Source organism: Rhinoderma darwinii, chromosome 1 (genome assembly GCF_050947455.1).
Source record: "Rhinoderma darwinii isolate aRhiDar2 chromosome 1, aRhiDar2.hap1, whole genome shotgun sequence".
NCBI classification, from domain to species: Eukaryota; Metazoa; Chordata; class Amphibia; order Anura; family Rhinodermatidae; genus Rhinoderma; species Rhinoderma darwinii.
Window position 1 is genome coordinate 542574033 of NC_134687.1, and position 15439 is coordinate 542589471.

At 43.3% G+C, this 15439-nt stretch overlaps 1 protein-coding gene across 1 annotated transcript; it reads left to right on the forward strand.

The window, feature by feature from the left end:
* Positions 1-514: 514 nt before the first annotated feature.
* CCNH (cyclin H) lies at positions 515-14023 on the forward strand. The gene is made up of 9 exons (XM_075837537.1): positions 515-770; positions 4877-4999; positions 6689-6762; positions 7543-7753; positions 8955-9118; positions 9239-9309; positions 11614-11725; positions 12543-12603; positions 13929-14023. Exons 1-9 carry the CDS (start codon positions 654-656, stop codon positions 13965-13967), a joined length of 972 nt encoding a protein of 323 aa, XP_075693652.1. The 5' UTR covers positions 515-653; the 3' UTR covers positions 13968-14023.
* Positions 14024-15439: the final 1416 nt, after the last annotated feature.

Sequence of the window (15439 nt, forward strand, 5' to 3'; positions counted from 1 at the left end):
TTTTTATTGTGCAAAAGTCGTAAAACATAAAAAAATCTCTACATATGTGGTATCGCCGTAATCGTACCGACCCATAGAATAAAGGTAACATGTTATTTACGTCGCATAGTGAACAGCGTCAATTTAAAAACGCATAGAACAATGGCGGAATTTCAGTTTTTTTTTATAATCCCCCCCAAAAAAGTTAATAAAAGTTAATATAAAAATTATATGTACCCAAAAATGGTGCCATTAAAAAGCACAACTAATCCCGCAAAAAACAAGTCCTCATACAGCTATGTAGACAAAAAAATAAAAACGTTATAGCTCTTTGAATGCGACTATAGAAAAACGAATAAAATAGCTTGGTCATTAGGGCCTAAAATGGGCTGGTCACTAAGGGGTTAATATTACGTTTCTCTGATCATGCAAAACATATACATTCTTATTGAAGTGGAAGCTGTAGCTGCTATCATTTGCTTGTCCTTGATAGACAGTTTAAATAAAGTTTATTTAAAAAAAAAAAAACAATACACAAGACGCAGCATAACCATCTCAGAGAGCCGCACACTCTTCGTCACAAAAGAAATGCTTCCTACGTCAGCGTTACGTGTTTAGAAAGCGACTGTCAGGTGGATGACGTATAACGCGTGCGTGGTAGAAGAGGCAGAAACATGTATCATAACAGCACTCAGAGGAAGCACTGGACCTTTTCTAGCGAGGACGAGCCGCAGCGCCTCAGAGTCCAGGCCAATACCCGCTGTCGGGCGAGGATACGAGCGGCAGGGCAGGTGGGGACAGTGGAGGGCGCTCTGTACCAGTCTGTGCACTTGTTACCAGTATTTTCCTCTGCTGGACTTGGCTGAATCTAGCGACTCTACAGATGAATCGTGCGCTTGATGCTTAGGTGTTTGATTGTGTGTCTGCGGCTGATGTAGCAGAGCTGATTCAGTACTTCATCTCATGTATAAAAACGAGTGTTAGGCTGCTATTGGCATCACTATCAGATCGCTGTTTTCATTGCACTAGTTTAGCGATGTGGTTGTACTAGGTATTCACTGTCAAAGCCTTGTTACCCTAAGTGCTAACCCTAGAAACTGGCTGCAGGGGATAGTGTTTAGTTTTGTTCCTGTCCATAGAGGTTTGATATGTTGTCAGTGATCCACATAACTTGTACCTTTTGTGCTGTTTCCATCCCCATGAAAACATAGACACCGCTCGTTGCTGTTTTTTATCTACTTATCTTTATGGAAAGTGTACCTGCATAGATCCCTATGTGTGACCTTACGTAAAGAACCCCCTTTTCGCCCTGGGTTGATTCACATGCAGACTCTAAGCACTGGAGTAAGGTCTCGTGCATGGGAGTGTGTTTTTGCGTCCGCAATTCATCCGCGAAAAATGCGGCCGATTTTGCAGGACCTGTTCATTTTTATAGGCCCATGCACACGACTGTGGTTTACACGGACCGTGTGGGGGCCGCAATTGCGGGCCGTAAAAGCTCCGGACAAGTCCTTTTACGGTCCGCGACTGCGGGCTGGCTCCATTGAAAGAAATGCACGTCTTCTGTGTGCACGGTCTGTGATTGCGGATGACACTCCGCGGCCGTCCGTGCCATAATCGCGGACCGTGCACACGGCATGAGGCCTAAAGGCTCTGTTGGATTCCCTGTGTATGAAGATATTTTCCCCCCAAAGTAACATTACTAGAGGAGAATATCTGTATATTCCGAGGTGAATGGGAATGCCTCTGTTGGATTTGTACAGAATCTGGTGGAAAAACACCTCTGTATACCGCTGCTGTATGACACTTATGGCCGCTATATTCCATCTATATACAAAACGGAGCAATAAAAATGCTGTGTGCATGAGCCCTTACTCCAAGTGCAGCTGCGGACAGTGCTCGGGGACTGGTTTGCATGGAAGTGTGCCCTGTGTGATCAGAAATAGTTATTCAGCTCATAAAGCCCTTTTAAAGAGTATTTCAGAAGCAAGATTAATATCTGATCGATGGGGATCTGACTCTCAGCGCAATATTGCATACTGCTCAATGTTGTCAAATACCATCACACTTGTAGTGCCGGAGTACAGTATTACAGCCCTCTGATATTCACTTGAATGTAATGAGCAGTAAGGCCCTGTTCACACTGAGTTTTGGTTTTTTTTGCAGGCATTTTTCTTCAGGAATTTTGAGGCAGATTTTTACCTGTCTGCACTCTTTGCCTCGTTTTTCGGCCGCGGCCATTGAGCGCCGAGGGCAAAAATCGCAGCAAAAAACGCTTTCTCCGCATTCCATTGCGTACAATGGGAGGTCAGAGACGGAAACGCCCGTAGAAAGGGCATGTCGCTGTTTTTCCTGCAAGCTTTTTTCGTCGCTCGTGGGAAAAAACGCCTCTGCCTCCCACTGAAATCAATGGGTGGCGATGTCGGCTATTTTTTGCCGTGGTTTCCAATTCAAAAACAGCGGCAACAACTGTGTGAATGGGGTCTGAAGGGAAAGCAGCGCTTGCATGAGTGCTGCTGCCCCCTGAAAACAGCTTATCGTCAGGTGCTGAGAGTTGAACCCCCCGATCAATTGTTTTGCTCCAGAAATCCCCTAAGGCCTCATTCACACGGCAGGTTTTCCCGGCCGTTCATAAATCGGCCAGCACCCGGCTGCATTAGGAATAATAGACCCCTAATGGGGCTATTCACACGACCGATTTTTTGACGGCCGGGAATACCGGCCGTCAAAAAATAGGACATGCTCTATTTTCGGCCGGGTGCCCGGCTCCCATAGAAGTCTATGGGGCCGGGTAATACACGGCCATCACCGGGATGTGCCCCGAGTGATGGCCGGGTTTTCCGGCGCTTGCGCTCTTATCTCCTCACAGCGCAGAGTGCATAGGAGGAGGAGTTGATGCCATTCGGACGAATGGCATCGCTGTACACTGTGTGGCAGGGCCGGGGTGTACAGCAGGTGGAAGGGAGCGCTGCGCTGGCTCCCTTCCCCTGCTTGTTTTAAAAGCGCCCTGGCCCGGCGACACCTTCGATGGCGCCACTAGCAGCTGCTGCGGCTGCTACTACTGTAGCGCCGCCACTATAGCAGAGCAGGGAGGTATCTCCCCGCTCTGCTATGTGCTAGCCGCACTTTAGCTCCTTGAAGGAGCGGAATCCCCGTGTGTTCGGGGATTCCGCTCCTGGACAGAGCGCTTGATGTCTCTGTCCATATCTGGGCAGTGACATCAGGGGAAACTCCTGAAGCGGAATCCCCGAACACATGGGGATTCCCCTTCAGGAGTTGCCGCTGATGTCACTGTCCAGATCTGCCCGGCCCGGCACGGATGCAAAACTTAATGCAAACCGGCCGGGCAAAATGGCCGATTTTACCGGCCGACACTCGGGCTCGGGAACGACCCGGTCGTGTGAATCCCGCCTAAGAAAATGTTCACACAGAGTATTTTTGATGTGGAAACAGTGCCAAAAAACGCCAGAGATCTCCTCTCAGTGATTTTCAATGGGAGGCAGAAGCGTTATTTTCCCACAAGCGGTAAAAGCCTTTCTTCGGCCATTTCTGTCTCTGACCTCCAATTGACATTAATGGGAGGCAGAGAAAGCGGTTTTCATGGCGTTTTTTTTTCCCGCGGCGCTCAATGGCCGTGGCTGAAAAAACGTGGCAAACCGCATGCAGGCAGGTCAAAATCTGCCTCAAAATTCCTGAAGGAATCGAAAGATAAAACAAAGTGACGGTTCCATTAGAATTACCATTGATTTCAATGCTAAGTATGTTGTTTCTGTTGCTTTCCGTTTTGCTTCCGTCCAAAAACCTAGTGAACGGAGACAGTCTACAGAACTTCTTTGATTCCGTGAAAAAAACAAAACGGAAAGCAACTGAAACAAAAGAATTACCATTGAAATCAATGGTCATTCTAGCGGAACCGTTGCTTTCCGTTTAATCTTTCGATCCTCTCTTCCTCTGACGAAAGAGAGGTAAACATATACTAACGGTGTGAAAGAAGCCTTCGAGGCGTTGCTTGTTGTGGTCACATGACAAGTATAGGATATCACTACTGATTTCTCTTCCTTGTACCACCTCTTGGTTGGCTTAGTTTACAACACGCTCCTTTGATAAACCACACTCACTATGTGAGACATTTTTAGTTGGTTTCTGACTGCTGCTGGCCACCCTGGAAAGAAGATCGAAGCGTTTTTCACTGCTTCTGTCTTTTCTGTCAAACCGTAACGCAGGTGTCCTAAGGCGAGCTCAGGGAGGACAGAAACCTCCCGTGGAGCAGAAGCTGTGTATAGAACAGAGGCGGTGCCGGCGCCACTGCCTCTATTGGTCCTGGTGATCATGTGACTCATTCACTGGGGCTAATCCGCGACTTTTCTATGCAGAATCTGGTCACTTGATTTCCAGGATGCTGCAGTGGGAGGCTGCTGCTGGGTCTAACTAGACAGCCTAACAACCCTGAGGGTATGTTCACACAGAGTTGTTTTCGCGCCGTAAGCGCCCGAAAAACGGCTGAAAAATCGAAAGCAGAACGCCTCCAAACATCTGCCAATTGAAATCAATGGGAAAAATGGCGTTCTGTTCCGATGGGCTGTTTTTTTTTACGTGGCCGTTTAAAAAACGGCTGCGTAAACAAACGCCCGCAAAAAAAAAAGTGCAGGACACTTTTTGGGACGTTTTTTTTGCCGTTTTTCATTGACTCGAAAATCGGGAGCTGTTTTCCCTTGAACACCGCTCCGTATCTTCAGACGTTTTTGCGTTTGTGTGTGAACATACCCTAATTCTTTTCAGGATTGGTGAGAGGAGGATGAGGTTGGATTTCTGAGCGATGGAAACAGAAAAGACACTGGGCCGCCTACTCATCTGGTGCCACAAACTCCTTAATAACTTCCTATCCCTTTATTTGCAGGCTCATCTGTCTGATGTGTTTAATCTGGATCCCCTTGAAGAGTTGACCATTTGTAAACATTATGACAAGAAGATGCTGGATTTCTGCAATGCTTTCAAGCCTGCCATGCCTAAATCTGTAGCGGTGAGTAAGATTAGGAGCAAAGACTGGAGTAAACATAAAATGGGTTATTTAAAAAGAGGCCGGCGTGACGTTCACGGCTTTGGATTTTCTCACCCCTGGCGAGCAGCTGGGGAAGATACAGTGTGGGCAGTGCTGATGCAATCAGGGCTGGAACATTCTAGTCCCGGGAGGAATGCCTTCGACTAGTCTGAGAAAAAAAAGACACCGGCTATTACATTAGTACATAATGCTCTATCGGTCATGGAAGAATAAAAATGGAAATAAAAGCGTATAGGGACTCCTCTATCATGTGTTGGGAAAAAAAATTACATAAGGCCTATAGGTCGGTGCTGGACCTTGACATATACATTAAACGGATGCCATTATAATCTATAGGTGAAGGATATGTTAAACTGATGCCTAATCGTGGCATCTGTCACCCATAGGCTATTATGGTATCCACTTAACCTATTACAGTCCATGGTCATGAATGCCTCTGTAGGTATATGTCGGGAGCTCTTCAATCTCGTCATTCACACTGAAATGAATTGTCGGAGAAGCGCATTGATAGACGTTTATGTCATAGTTACAACTACAGCAGATAACGTTGCTTTGTCTTTGGCTGAGCATTGGGTTAACAAACAATTCTATCTAGGTTGTAAGGCAGAGTGCTTGGTAAATTCCCCTCTTTATGCCAGTTTTAAATAAATCTTCACCAAAGTCCATATGTGTAGACATTTTGCTAATTTTATTTATTTCTTTTATAAAAAAATAAATAAAAATGTTGGTCATCTGTAAGGAATGTTAAAGAGGCTCTGTCACCAGATTTTGCAACCCCTATCTGCTATTGCAGCAGATAGGCGCTGCAATGTAGATTACAGTAACGTTTTTATTTTTAAAAAACGAGCATTTTTGGCCAAGTTATGACCATTTTTGTAGTTATGCAAATGAGGCTTGCAAAAGTCCAAGTGGGCGTGTTTAAAAGTAAAAGTACAACTGGGCGTGTATTATGTGCGTACATCGGGGCGTTTTTAATACTTTTACTAGCTGGGCGCTCTGAAGAGAAGTAACATCCTCTTCTCTTCAGAACGCCCAGCTTCTGACAGTGCAGATCTGTGACGTCACTCACAGGTCCTGCATCGTGACGGCCACATCGGCACCAGAGGCTACAGTTGATTCTGCAGCAGCATCAGCGTTTGCAGGTAAGTAGCTACATTGACTTACCTGCTAACGCCGAGGCTGCTGCAGAATCAACTGAAGCCTCTGGTGCCGATGTGGCCGTCACGATGCAGGACCTGTGAGTGACGTCACAGATCTGCACTGTCAGATGCTGGGCGTTCTGAAGAGAAGAGGATGTTACTTCTCTTCAGAGCGCCCAGCTAGTAAAAGTATTAAAAACGCCCCGATGTATGCACATAATACACGCCCACTTGGACTTTTACTTTTAAACACGCCCACTTGGACTTTTGCAAGCCTCATTTGCATAACTACAAAAATGGTCATAACTTGGCCAAAAATGCTCGTTTAAAAAAAATAAAAACGTTACTGTAATCTACATTGCAGCACCTATCTGCTGCAATAGCAGATAGGGGTTGCAAAATCTGGTGACAGAGCCTCTTTAAGTGTATGCTAATCCAGTTTTGTTCATTGCAGAATTTTTTTTAAATGTATTTTTTTTTAATTGTGTATTTTATTTATTTTTTTCTTCAGGGAACCGCTTGTATGTACTTCAAACGCTTTTACCTGAATAATTCAGTCATGGAGCACAATCCTCGTATAATAATGTAAGTGCGGATTGTTTTCCTATAATATAGAAATATATCCTATAATTTATTTGTAGATGCTTTACCCCCCCCCCCCCTTCCTGACCAAGCATATTTTCACGTTTTAGCCTTGTGCCAATTTAGAAGCAAATCGTTTTTATTTCTCTGCCAACCTATTTTTATTTGGTCTTGTTTTTCTCAGAACATATAGGGCTTTGATATTGTGTAATAAAATAAGTGATCTATTTAACGCTAGAGTGGGGGAGGTGTGGAGGGGAAGACTCTGCAGGACATCTTTGCAGCGATAGGACGTTTCTAGACAGTCAGCAACTAGTTAAAGAGGTTTTCCAATAAACAGCATTTATCACCTATCTACAGTCTAGGTAATAAATGTCTGATCGTTGGAGGTTCAACCACTGGGATTCCCAGCGATAAGGAGAAGGCAGGTCCCTGTGTGAATGGCGCAGTAATGTGCATGCTGGGCCACCGCTCCATTCACTCTCTAGAGAACTACTGGAGGTAGCAGAGTACAGTGCTCGCCTATATAGAGCAGTGGTCATGCATGCACACAGGGGACTCGGAGAACTGCGTTTTTGTTATCGCTGGGGGTCCCATCGTTCGGAGCCCCAGGGATCGGACATTTATCACCTATCTTGTAGTTTATGGGAAAACACCTTTAACCATGTAATGGAGAGACTGCACTCTTCTAATATTTTAATACGGCTCTGGAGACTGAAGGAAAAGCCCTGTATGATGACTGTGATTTACCATTGGATAAAGTACAATATTCTGTGTGTGCAGGTTTACCTGTGCGTTCCTGGCTTGTAAAGTAGATGAATTCAACGTGTCCAGTGTTCAGTTTGTGGGGAACCTGCCAGAAAATCCCACAACTCAAGAGAATATCCTTGAACAAATCTTGGAATATGAATTGCTTCTCATCCAACAGCTGAATTTTCACCTCATCGTGCACAATCCGTATCGCCCATTTGAAGGATATTTAATTGATATGAAGGTACTGGAACGTTTTAATCCTATCATTTGGGGTGCATTTGGCTTTAGGGGGCACTACTAAGTTCTTCCCACGATTGCATTGCTGTAACACGTTCTCTTGTTCCTTTTTCAGGCTGTATAGATGCGGATTGTAGTGATCTTAAATGGGATGACTGCCCAGACCAGAGCAATGTCTGCCCCATGATCACTACTTTCATGCAGATCTTCGGTTGGGAGAAACTACACAGCCTTCAGATTTGTGAAAGATATTCGCTCCTTTTTATTAGTTGTGATTTGTATACATGTATTCTTTAGAATAAACGACCTCAGACATCTTTGAGGATATTCCCAAAACCTGATCTGTTATTTAGGTATTGGTTTCTACAGCTGGGCTACAATAGTTAGAATATTAGCTCTACATTTATGTTTCATGCATACAGCAAAGCCGTGTGCACTGATCTGGTATGGAGGCACATGGCGCTCCTACAAGTTTCTAACACTTCATGTGTTGCCATATGGGGCCTCCGTGGGGCACCGTATTCTCCCATACAAGCAATGCTTCTGGGGTAGAATAGCTAATTCCATATGAATGTGTGAGTAAAAAAAACCTGTTGTGTCTAGAATTGGTCTAGTTGGTTGTACTTGGTCTGCAACTAAAATGAAAGGTACAGTATGGGCTCAAAGCAGACTGCGGGCACCATGAGATGGATTCATAAAACCAGGATTTGTAATACAGCAGTGTGTATGAGGTCCTAATTTGAGAATTCATTTTAGACAAGTTTCAAACAGCCGCAATGCCCGGATCGCCCGCTGTTCTAGTAACCAGACTTAGGTCCTTTGGCAATCGAAGTTCGGTTCTGTTGAACCCGCGGGAGATCCGGATGTTACGGTCATAATATGGATGGTGAAATGCAACCGTATTGGGCTGTGTTCACATTTGTGATGTGGCTTCCGTTTATAACGAAGGATACAAATGGCTCCTGATGGAGCCCCGTGACTTACAATGGGGCCCATCCGGTTCCTTTGTGGAATAAAGCGTTCTGCACTACTTGTTCCTATCAAACCTGAAAGCGGCTCTGGGCTCAGTTCACGCTTTATATTTTGGTACAGTTTTTGCATGCAGTTATGGAATTGAGCCAAAAAGAAAAGCATAGGGCCTTGTTTATACAGGTCTCAGTCATTATGAACATTTACTAAATGATAAATCCATTTTAACTTTTCAGACTCGATACCCAATGTTAGAAAATCCTGAAGTATTGAGGAAAACAGCTGATGACTTCTTACACCGGGTTGCACTGACTGATGCTTGCCTGCTGTTCACACCATCAATAATTGCTCTGACCGCTGTTCTATCCAGCGCGTCCAGGGCAGGAATTAACATGGAAAGGTACAAGGAAAATTCTAAATGTGAATTGTTCTTATTTAGACAATTTTTATTTAGTCTTTATCAGGAGGGTTCTTCTTCCACTTAACAGAAATCGGTACATTTTCTCCTTTTGTATTGCAGTTATTTATTGGAGTGTCTGTCGCTAAAGGAGAACAGGGAAACCATGACACACTTGCTGGATGGAATGAGAAGTATGTTACATAACTTTCCTATGTATGTTTCCGCCTGCATTTATCCTAATGGACTTGGATCATAATTGTCCTCTATGTTCAGCTTGTTGTTTAGTGGCACTTACACACTTTAAATGTATGTAAAAGTATGTATATAGATTGACAGTATCCGCTAATATATAAGCAGTTGTGATATAGCCGGTTTTATATATCTGATGTCAAATATAGTCATTGTCATTAAAGGGAAGGTGTCATGAATTTTTTATTTTTTTTTTATCATATTGCTTTTAATATGATACTAACAAATTTTATTTATTTGTGTTCTCATGTTCCACTTTTTTCTTACTTTTACTTCTCTAGGGGGCTGCCATTTTTTTTCATCTCTGTATGTGTCGATTAACGACACATACAGAGATGGAATACGGCACATACAACCCCATAGAAAATGCGAACGGGAGCCGTTCCATTCTCAGAAGCGTACGCCGTCTGTGTGGGAACGGCGCATGCACCGCTACCACACAGACCAAAACTAAGCTCGTTCGCAGAGCGAAATCCGGCGCCATTTTCATGTGGACCGGAAGCCCCTCCCGGACAGTAAGATGACGACTTCCGGCCGCGGCTTCCGGCCATATGTTCAAGGAAGAGGAGCAGAGGCGGCAGGAGCAGGTAATTTATGTTCGTGTATGTTCGTGTGATACTGTCTGCTGAGCCCTGTATTTAATCCTCCTACACTGTGCAGTCGCTCCGAAAATGGCGTCACACAGTGTAGGAGGTTTGAAGATTCAACCCCCTCCTCCTGGCACTAGCCAGAATAAGGGAGGGGGGATTGTGTGAGGACACTAGAGAGCGTGTGTCTACCCCAAATTTGCAGCATAAAGCAATGAGGTTGCTTTACCACATTGACCATGCTGCAATTTTGGGAATTGCTCCCTCTAGTGACCAGCACATGGAAATGTTATAAATAAGAGTCTAATTTATAATCTTTCCTGACTTGTGAAAAAATTAAAACAATGTGTTATCACTTATATACTAACTGTTTAACTAAAAAAAAAATTCTAGCGACACCTTCCCTTTAACTCTTCAGCCCCTCGCATCACTGGGTATACAAGCAATGTAGCTAGTGTTAGGCCTCATGTATATGGCAAAGCAGTGTGCTTGGAGCCTGTATGACCAGGACAGGGTTCCTATGGTTTTGTATTATGGACCCTCAAGTACCACAAGTTCCCTTCAATAAAAGCAATGCTTCTAGAGGATAGCTCCATGATACAGCATGCAATGAATCGTGCCACTATAGTTTTCCTCACGGATTCCTTTTTTTTTTAATCCATCAGAATAACCTTTCATGTGTCTGTATAAAATAGGATGTATAGTATTGGCCACTATAGCAGTTTATCGATTACGGATTAGTGTTGTACAAATCCAGAGTACAGCACCCATACTATACCCTCTGTGTTCCCAACAAGACAATAACAATAAGACTCACGAACGTTCGATAAAGTTTTCCTCAAGAATACTAAGGGTATGTTCACACGTCTTAACAAATTACGTCTGAAATTACGGAGCGAAATTCAGGCGAAAACAGCTCTTGAATTTCAGACGTTTTTGCAAGTACTCGCGTTTTTCCCGGCGTCCGTTACGGATGTAATTGGAGCTGTTTTTCAATGGAGTCAATGAAAAACGGCTCCAAAAACGTCCGAAGAAGTGACATGCACTTCTTTGACGCGGGCATATTTTTACGCGCCGTCTTTTGAAAGCGACGCGTAAAATTACACCTCGTCTGAGCAGAACATCGTAAAACCCATTGAAAGCAATGGGCAGATGTTTGTAGGCGTAATGGAGCCGTCTTTTCAGGCGTGAAACGCCTGAATTACATCTGAAAATAGGTTGTGTGAACATACCCTAAGGGTATGTTCACACGGCCTATATACGGACGTAAATCGGGCGTTTTTGCCCCGAATTACGCCCGAAAATAGCGCCTCAATAGCGCTGACAAACATCTGCCCATTGAAAGCAATGGGCAGACGTTTGTCTGTTCACACGAGGCGTATATTTACGCGCCGCTGTCAAATGACGGCGCGTAAATAGACGCCCGCGTAGAAGAAGTGACCTGTCACTTCTTTGGCCGTAATTGGAGCCGCTATTCATTGACTCCAATGAATAGCAGCGCTAATTACGGCCGTAATTGACGCAGCGTTCAAGCGCCTGCACATGCCGGTACGGCTGAAATTACGGGGATGTTTTCAGGCTGAAACATCCCCGTAATTTCAGCCGTTACGGACCCTCGCCGTGTGAACATACCCTAACACTTTAAATAACTGGTTTTAGGACTAAAGATACTGGTGTCAAAATATGAGTTTGCCAAGCCTGAAGAAGTTGCTATGATCGAGAAGAAGTTGGAAAAGTGCCACAACTTTGAAGTTTTATCTGCTGGCAATGTGTAAGTAGTTGAAGAATATTTTTGTTCTACATATTTATTTGGGTGTCCAGGAGTTTAGGTTTCTAATAGAATGCTTATTTGTGTAGAGAAGATCTAAAAATCTATTTACTGTGTTTTCAGAGGCTCCCTAGGACAACACTCGTTTTATTGACAATTCACTGTTCGGGCCTGTTCACATCAGCGTTCGCTTTCTGTTGAGGGGGTTCTGTCTGAGGTTTCTGTCGTGGAACCCCGCAACAGAAACCACAGCTTACGTTTGCATGACCATTGATATCAATGGTGACGGAAACACTGCTAATGGTTTCCGTTTGTCACCGTTCCTGCAGGATTCAGTTTTTCCGACTGAATCAATAGCGCAGTCGACGCTGTGATGTGAACCGGCCCTTGCACATGACGTATAAAATCTGCATTTTGCACGTTTTAGATGCAGACGTCACCCATTGCATGGTAATAGATTATCTGTTGACTTTAGTCTCCTCTATTCCCAGTATCCACTGTGGATTTGTTATAGCCCCATTTAATTCCCCATTGTTTTTCGGTGTGCTTTGTGTAAACCCAGCCTTATAACGTCACTGTATACGCAAGGCTTATGTGGCAACGATTGTAATGATTTTTTTTTAATTGTAGCACATGTAAAAAAATGGGTCTTATAGCAACCAATCTGGTCACTTGTTAGCATTTGCTTATCTTTCAAGCCTTCTGTTCTTATTGATGTCCTGTACAGAACATTGGATTACTAAACAAAAAATAATCTTCACAACAATTACCACAAACTGGCTAAAATGTTATCCGGCGTACAAAATGTGCTTTATTCTAGGAGAAAAAGAAAAGGTTATGAAGATGATGGTTATATCTCAAAAAAGGCCAAAATGGAAGAGGTTTGTATTTTCCATCTACACATTTATAATTTAATAACAATAGTTGTGGTAATGGAGGGCACTGGAACAAGGGTGAGAAAGTGGGAGGCACATCACAACCCGCCCTCCATCTCCGTGACCATAGAGCTGTATACTGTAGACTAGGCTCTCACGACCATGTTAACGTATGCTAAAGAAGTTGTTCTAAGAAACGTTCCTACAATGTCATCCGTGGAAAAATGCTCTGTAGTTAACTCGTTCCCCTATAGACCACATCTTGTACACTAGAATGGTAACCCTTTTTTTTTTTTTTTGTTCCACTGTGTGAATTTAGTCATGCCTGTATGAGATGAAGCACACAGTAGGAGTAAGATAATAGCATGTTCGATCATTTTAGATACTATAAAGTTATAAAGAGAACCTGTTTTCAATAGATTTGGTTAATGTTTGGCAGTATGTGTCAGTGTCTATGAACAGGTTCCCTCGCTCCAGGGGTATTTAGGATCTGTTTCCATACAAAGCCTCTCGACTCCTATTGTCCTGCTTATTCCATGTGATTTGTGCTGCAGTTACAATATTTGCAATCAGTATAAATTATTTTATTTAAGGGATTGTCCCATGATTAAATATTACATTGCTTTGTTAGATAACAAAAAACATGTTTTCAATACTAAATTTTTGAATAATGCTGCGGCCTCTGGAGATTGCTATTTATATACTTATGGCCCTTCATGGTGTTCTTTTAATGCTCTCTCAGAACCTCCACCTAATGTGTCCAGTGTGGGTAGTCAGACATGCTCTGTCCTAGCACCCGGATTCTCTGGCGGGGGAGAAATTCCTTCTATTGTGCAGGCCAAGCAATAAAAATAATAATCCGCTGAACAAGAAGCAGCTTCTCCCAGCACTGAACACATTCGGTGGATGTTCTGAGATGGAATCAATAGGGGGCACCATAACAAGCATGTAACAGCAATATCTATACACAGCAGTTTATTTTATTTCAAATCCAATTTTGTAAGATCTGAGAGTGTAAAATTTAAGCATGTCTTGCAGTGTGGTTGGCAAATATTCTACAGGCTTTTTTTTTTTTTTATGCAAATAGCCAAAGCAACATATATAGATAAAAGCAGCTACCTAGTATTAGAAAAAATTAAGATCGGCTTCGAAATCCTCAACAAACCCGCACCGCACCAGTGCTGGGTCTATTACCAGTAAGGCCTGTCCACATGAATTGGGATGAACTGCAATAAGATGTGTTGTATAGAAAGACTTTTTTTTTTTTTTTCTTCTAACTTTGGCTTAGTTTTACAACCTTTGTCTGACTGTAGTTATTAATTTTCTTCTAGGAGGAGTGGAGCGATGAAGATCTTCTCGGTTCTTTGTAGTAACTGTTCACGCCATCCTGTTTGTGTAAATAATAAATGGTATATTTTTGATTAAAGTGTATCTCATTTCTGTACTTCATTATTTCCCTATATTTTGTAATGAACTGAAATAAAGTTGAGATTTAGCTTTTGTGCTAGTCTAAAAAAAAAAAAACAGTACAACAAAAAAAACAAAAGCAGGGAAATGTATGAGTGTTGGATGCATTAAACCTTAGTAGCAAATGAGGTGCGTGTCGTGGTGATTGGACAGAGCGGGCATGTGACTCAGGTCCTGTCTGGTGACCAATCAGAACATGAAAATGGCAGGCAGGAGCGTGGCCAGCATGCAGCCTAGCAGAGAACCAGAGCTGGGGCCTAAATTAAGGGTAGTAAAAAAACAAGATAATGCTGAAGTATGTCTGCCAGCACATAAGTGTTAAAAAAAAAAAAACATTAGTAAGGACACAGCACCTCAGAATAAAAAATCCCCTCTATAAATAATGTCACAAAGCCTGCTGACATTGTAAATACTTACCTGTCAGTCGGTTTCAGGCTCAGACTGTCCCCCCTTCAGAAAACACGCACACGTACACACGTAGTGTGGCTGTCTGGCATCCTCAACCACTGGTGCGGTAATAGGGGACTGTGACCAAGGCGGGGAACATCCCCCAGGGAGGTGGGCATTCAAGGAGGTCAGAAGAGCACCTGCCAAAATAACAGGCATCCACTGAAGCTGCAATTCCTTCCTCCCCCCGCAGGGGAGTCACCAAGTGGAACACACGAGTGACTCACAGCCTGCACCTGAAAAAAATGAATAAACTAAAATTAAAAAAATCTAGCAGAATTGCCTGCAGTGCAGGACATGTTTGCCTCCTATGGACACTAGACTAAAACGGAGGAGTGGAGTGCTCAGGAGAGGGTATAGGCCACTAGGTGGAGCCACACAATTGTTAGATTTACCTATTGTCAGCCTCCTAGTGACAGCAGCCTATACCCATGTTACTGTGTGTCCCAGTGAATGATTGAACAGGTTTAGAAAACAAGTCAGGAAATTATAAACCAGCTTGTAAAAACCAAAATAGAAGTCACTCAGAAGAAAGCAGCAGCACTCAGAAAAAAATAAAGAGAATATGACTGGATGCCAGCAAATAATCCTGATCCTTAGGACTGGTCAGATATATGAAGATCTTTCAGCACTACAATAGAAAGAGTAGAACATGTGATTTATTCAGTCAAAATGAAGGTATGTTCACGGGGCAAGCCAAAAACAGTTGTAAAATACAGAGCTGTTTTCAAGTGAAAACACCCTGACTTCAGTTGTTTTTTTTAAGCAACTAGCGGTTTTTGCGAGGTTTTTCTATTGTCCGAAAAATGGCTCAAGAACCGACATGCACTCCTTTTTACGCGGCCGTTTTTAAAACCAGTCGCGTAAAAACTGCCCCGTGGGCAGATGTTTGGAGGCGTTCAGCCCCTGCATTTTTAGCCGTTTCTCG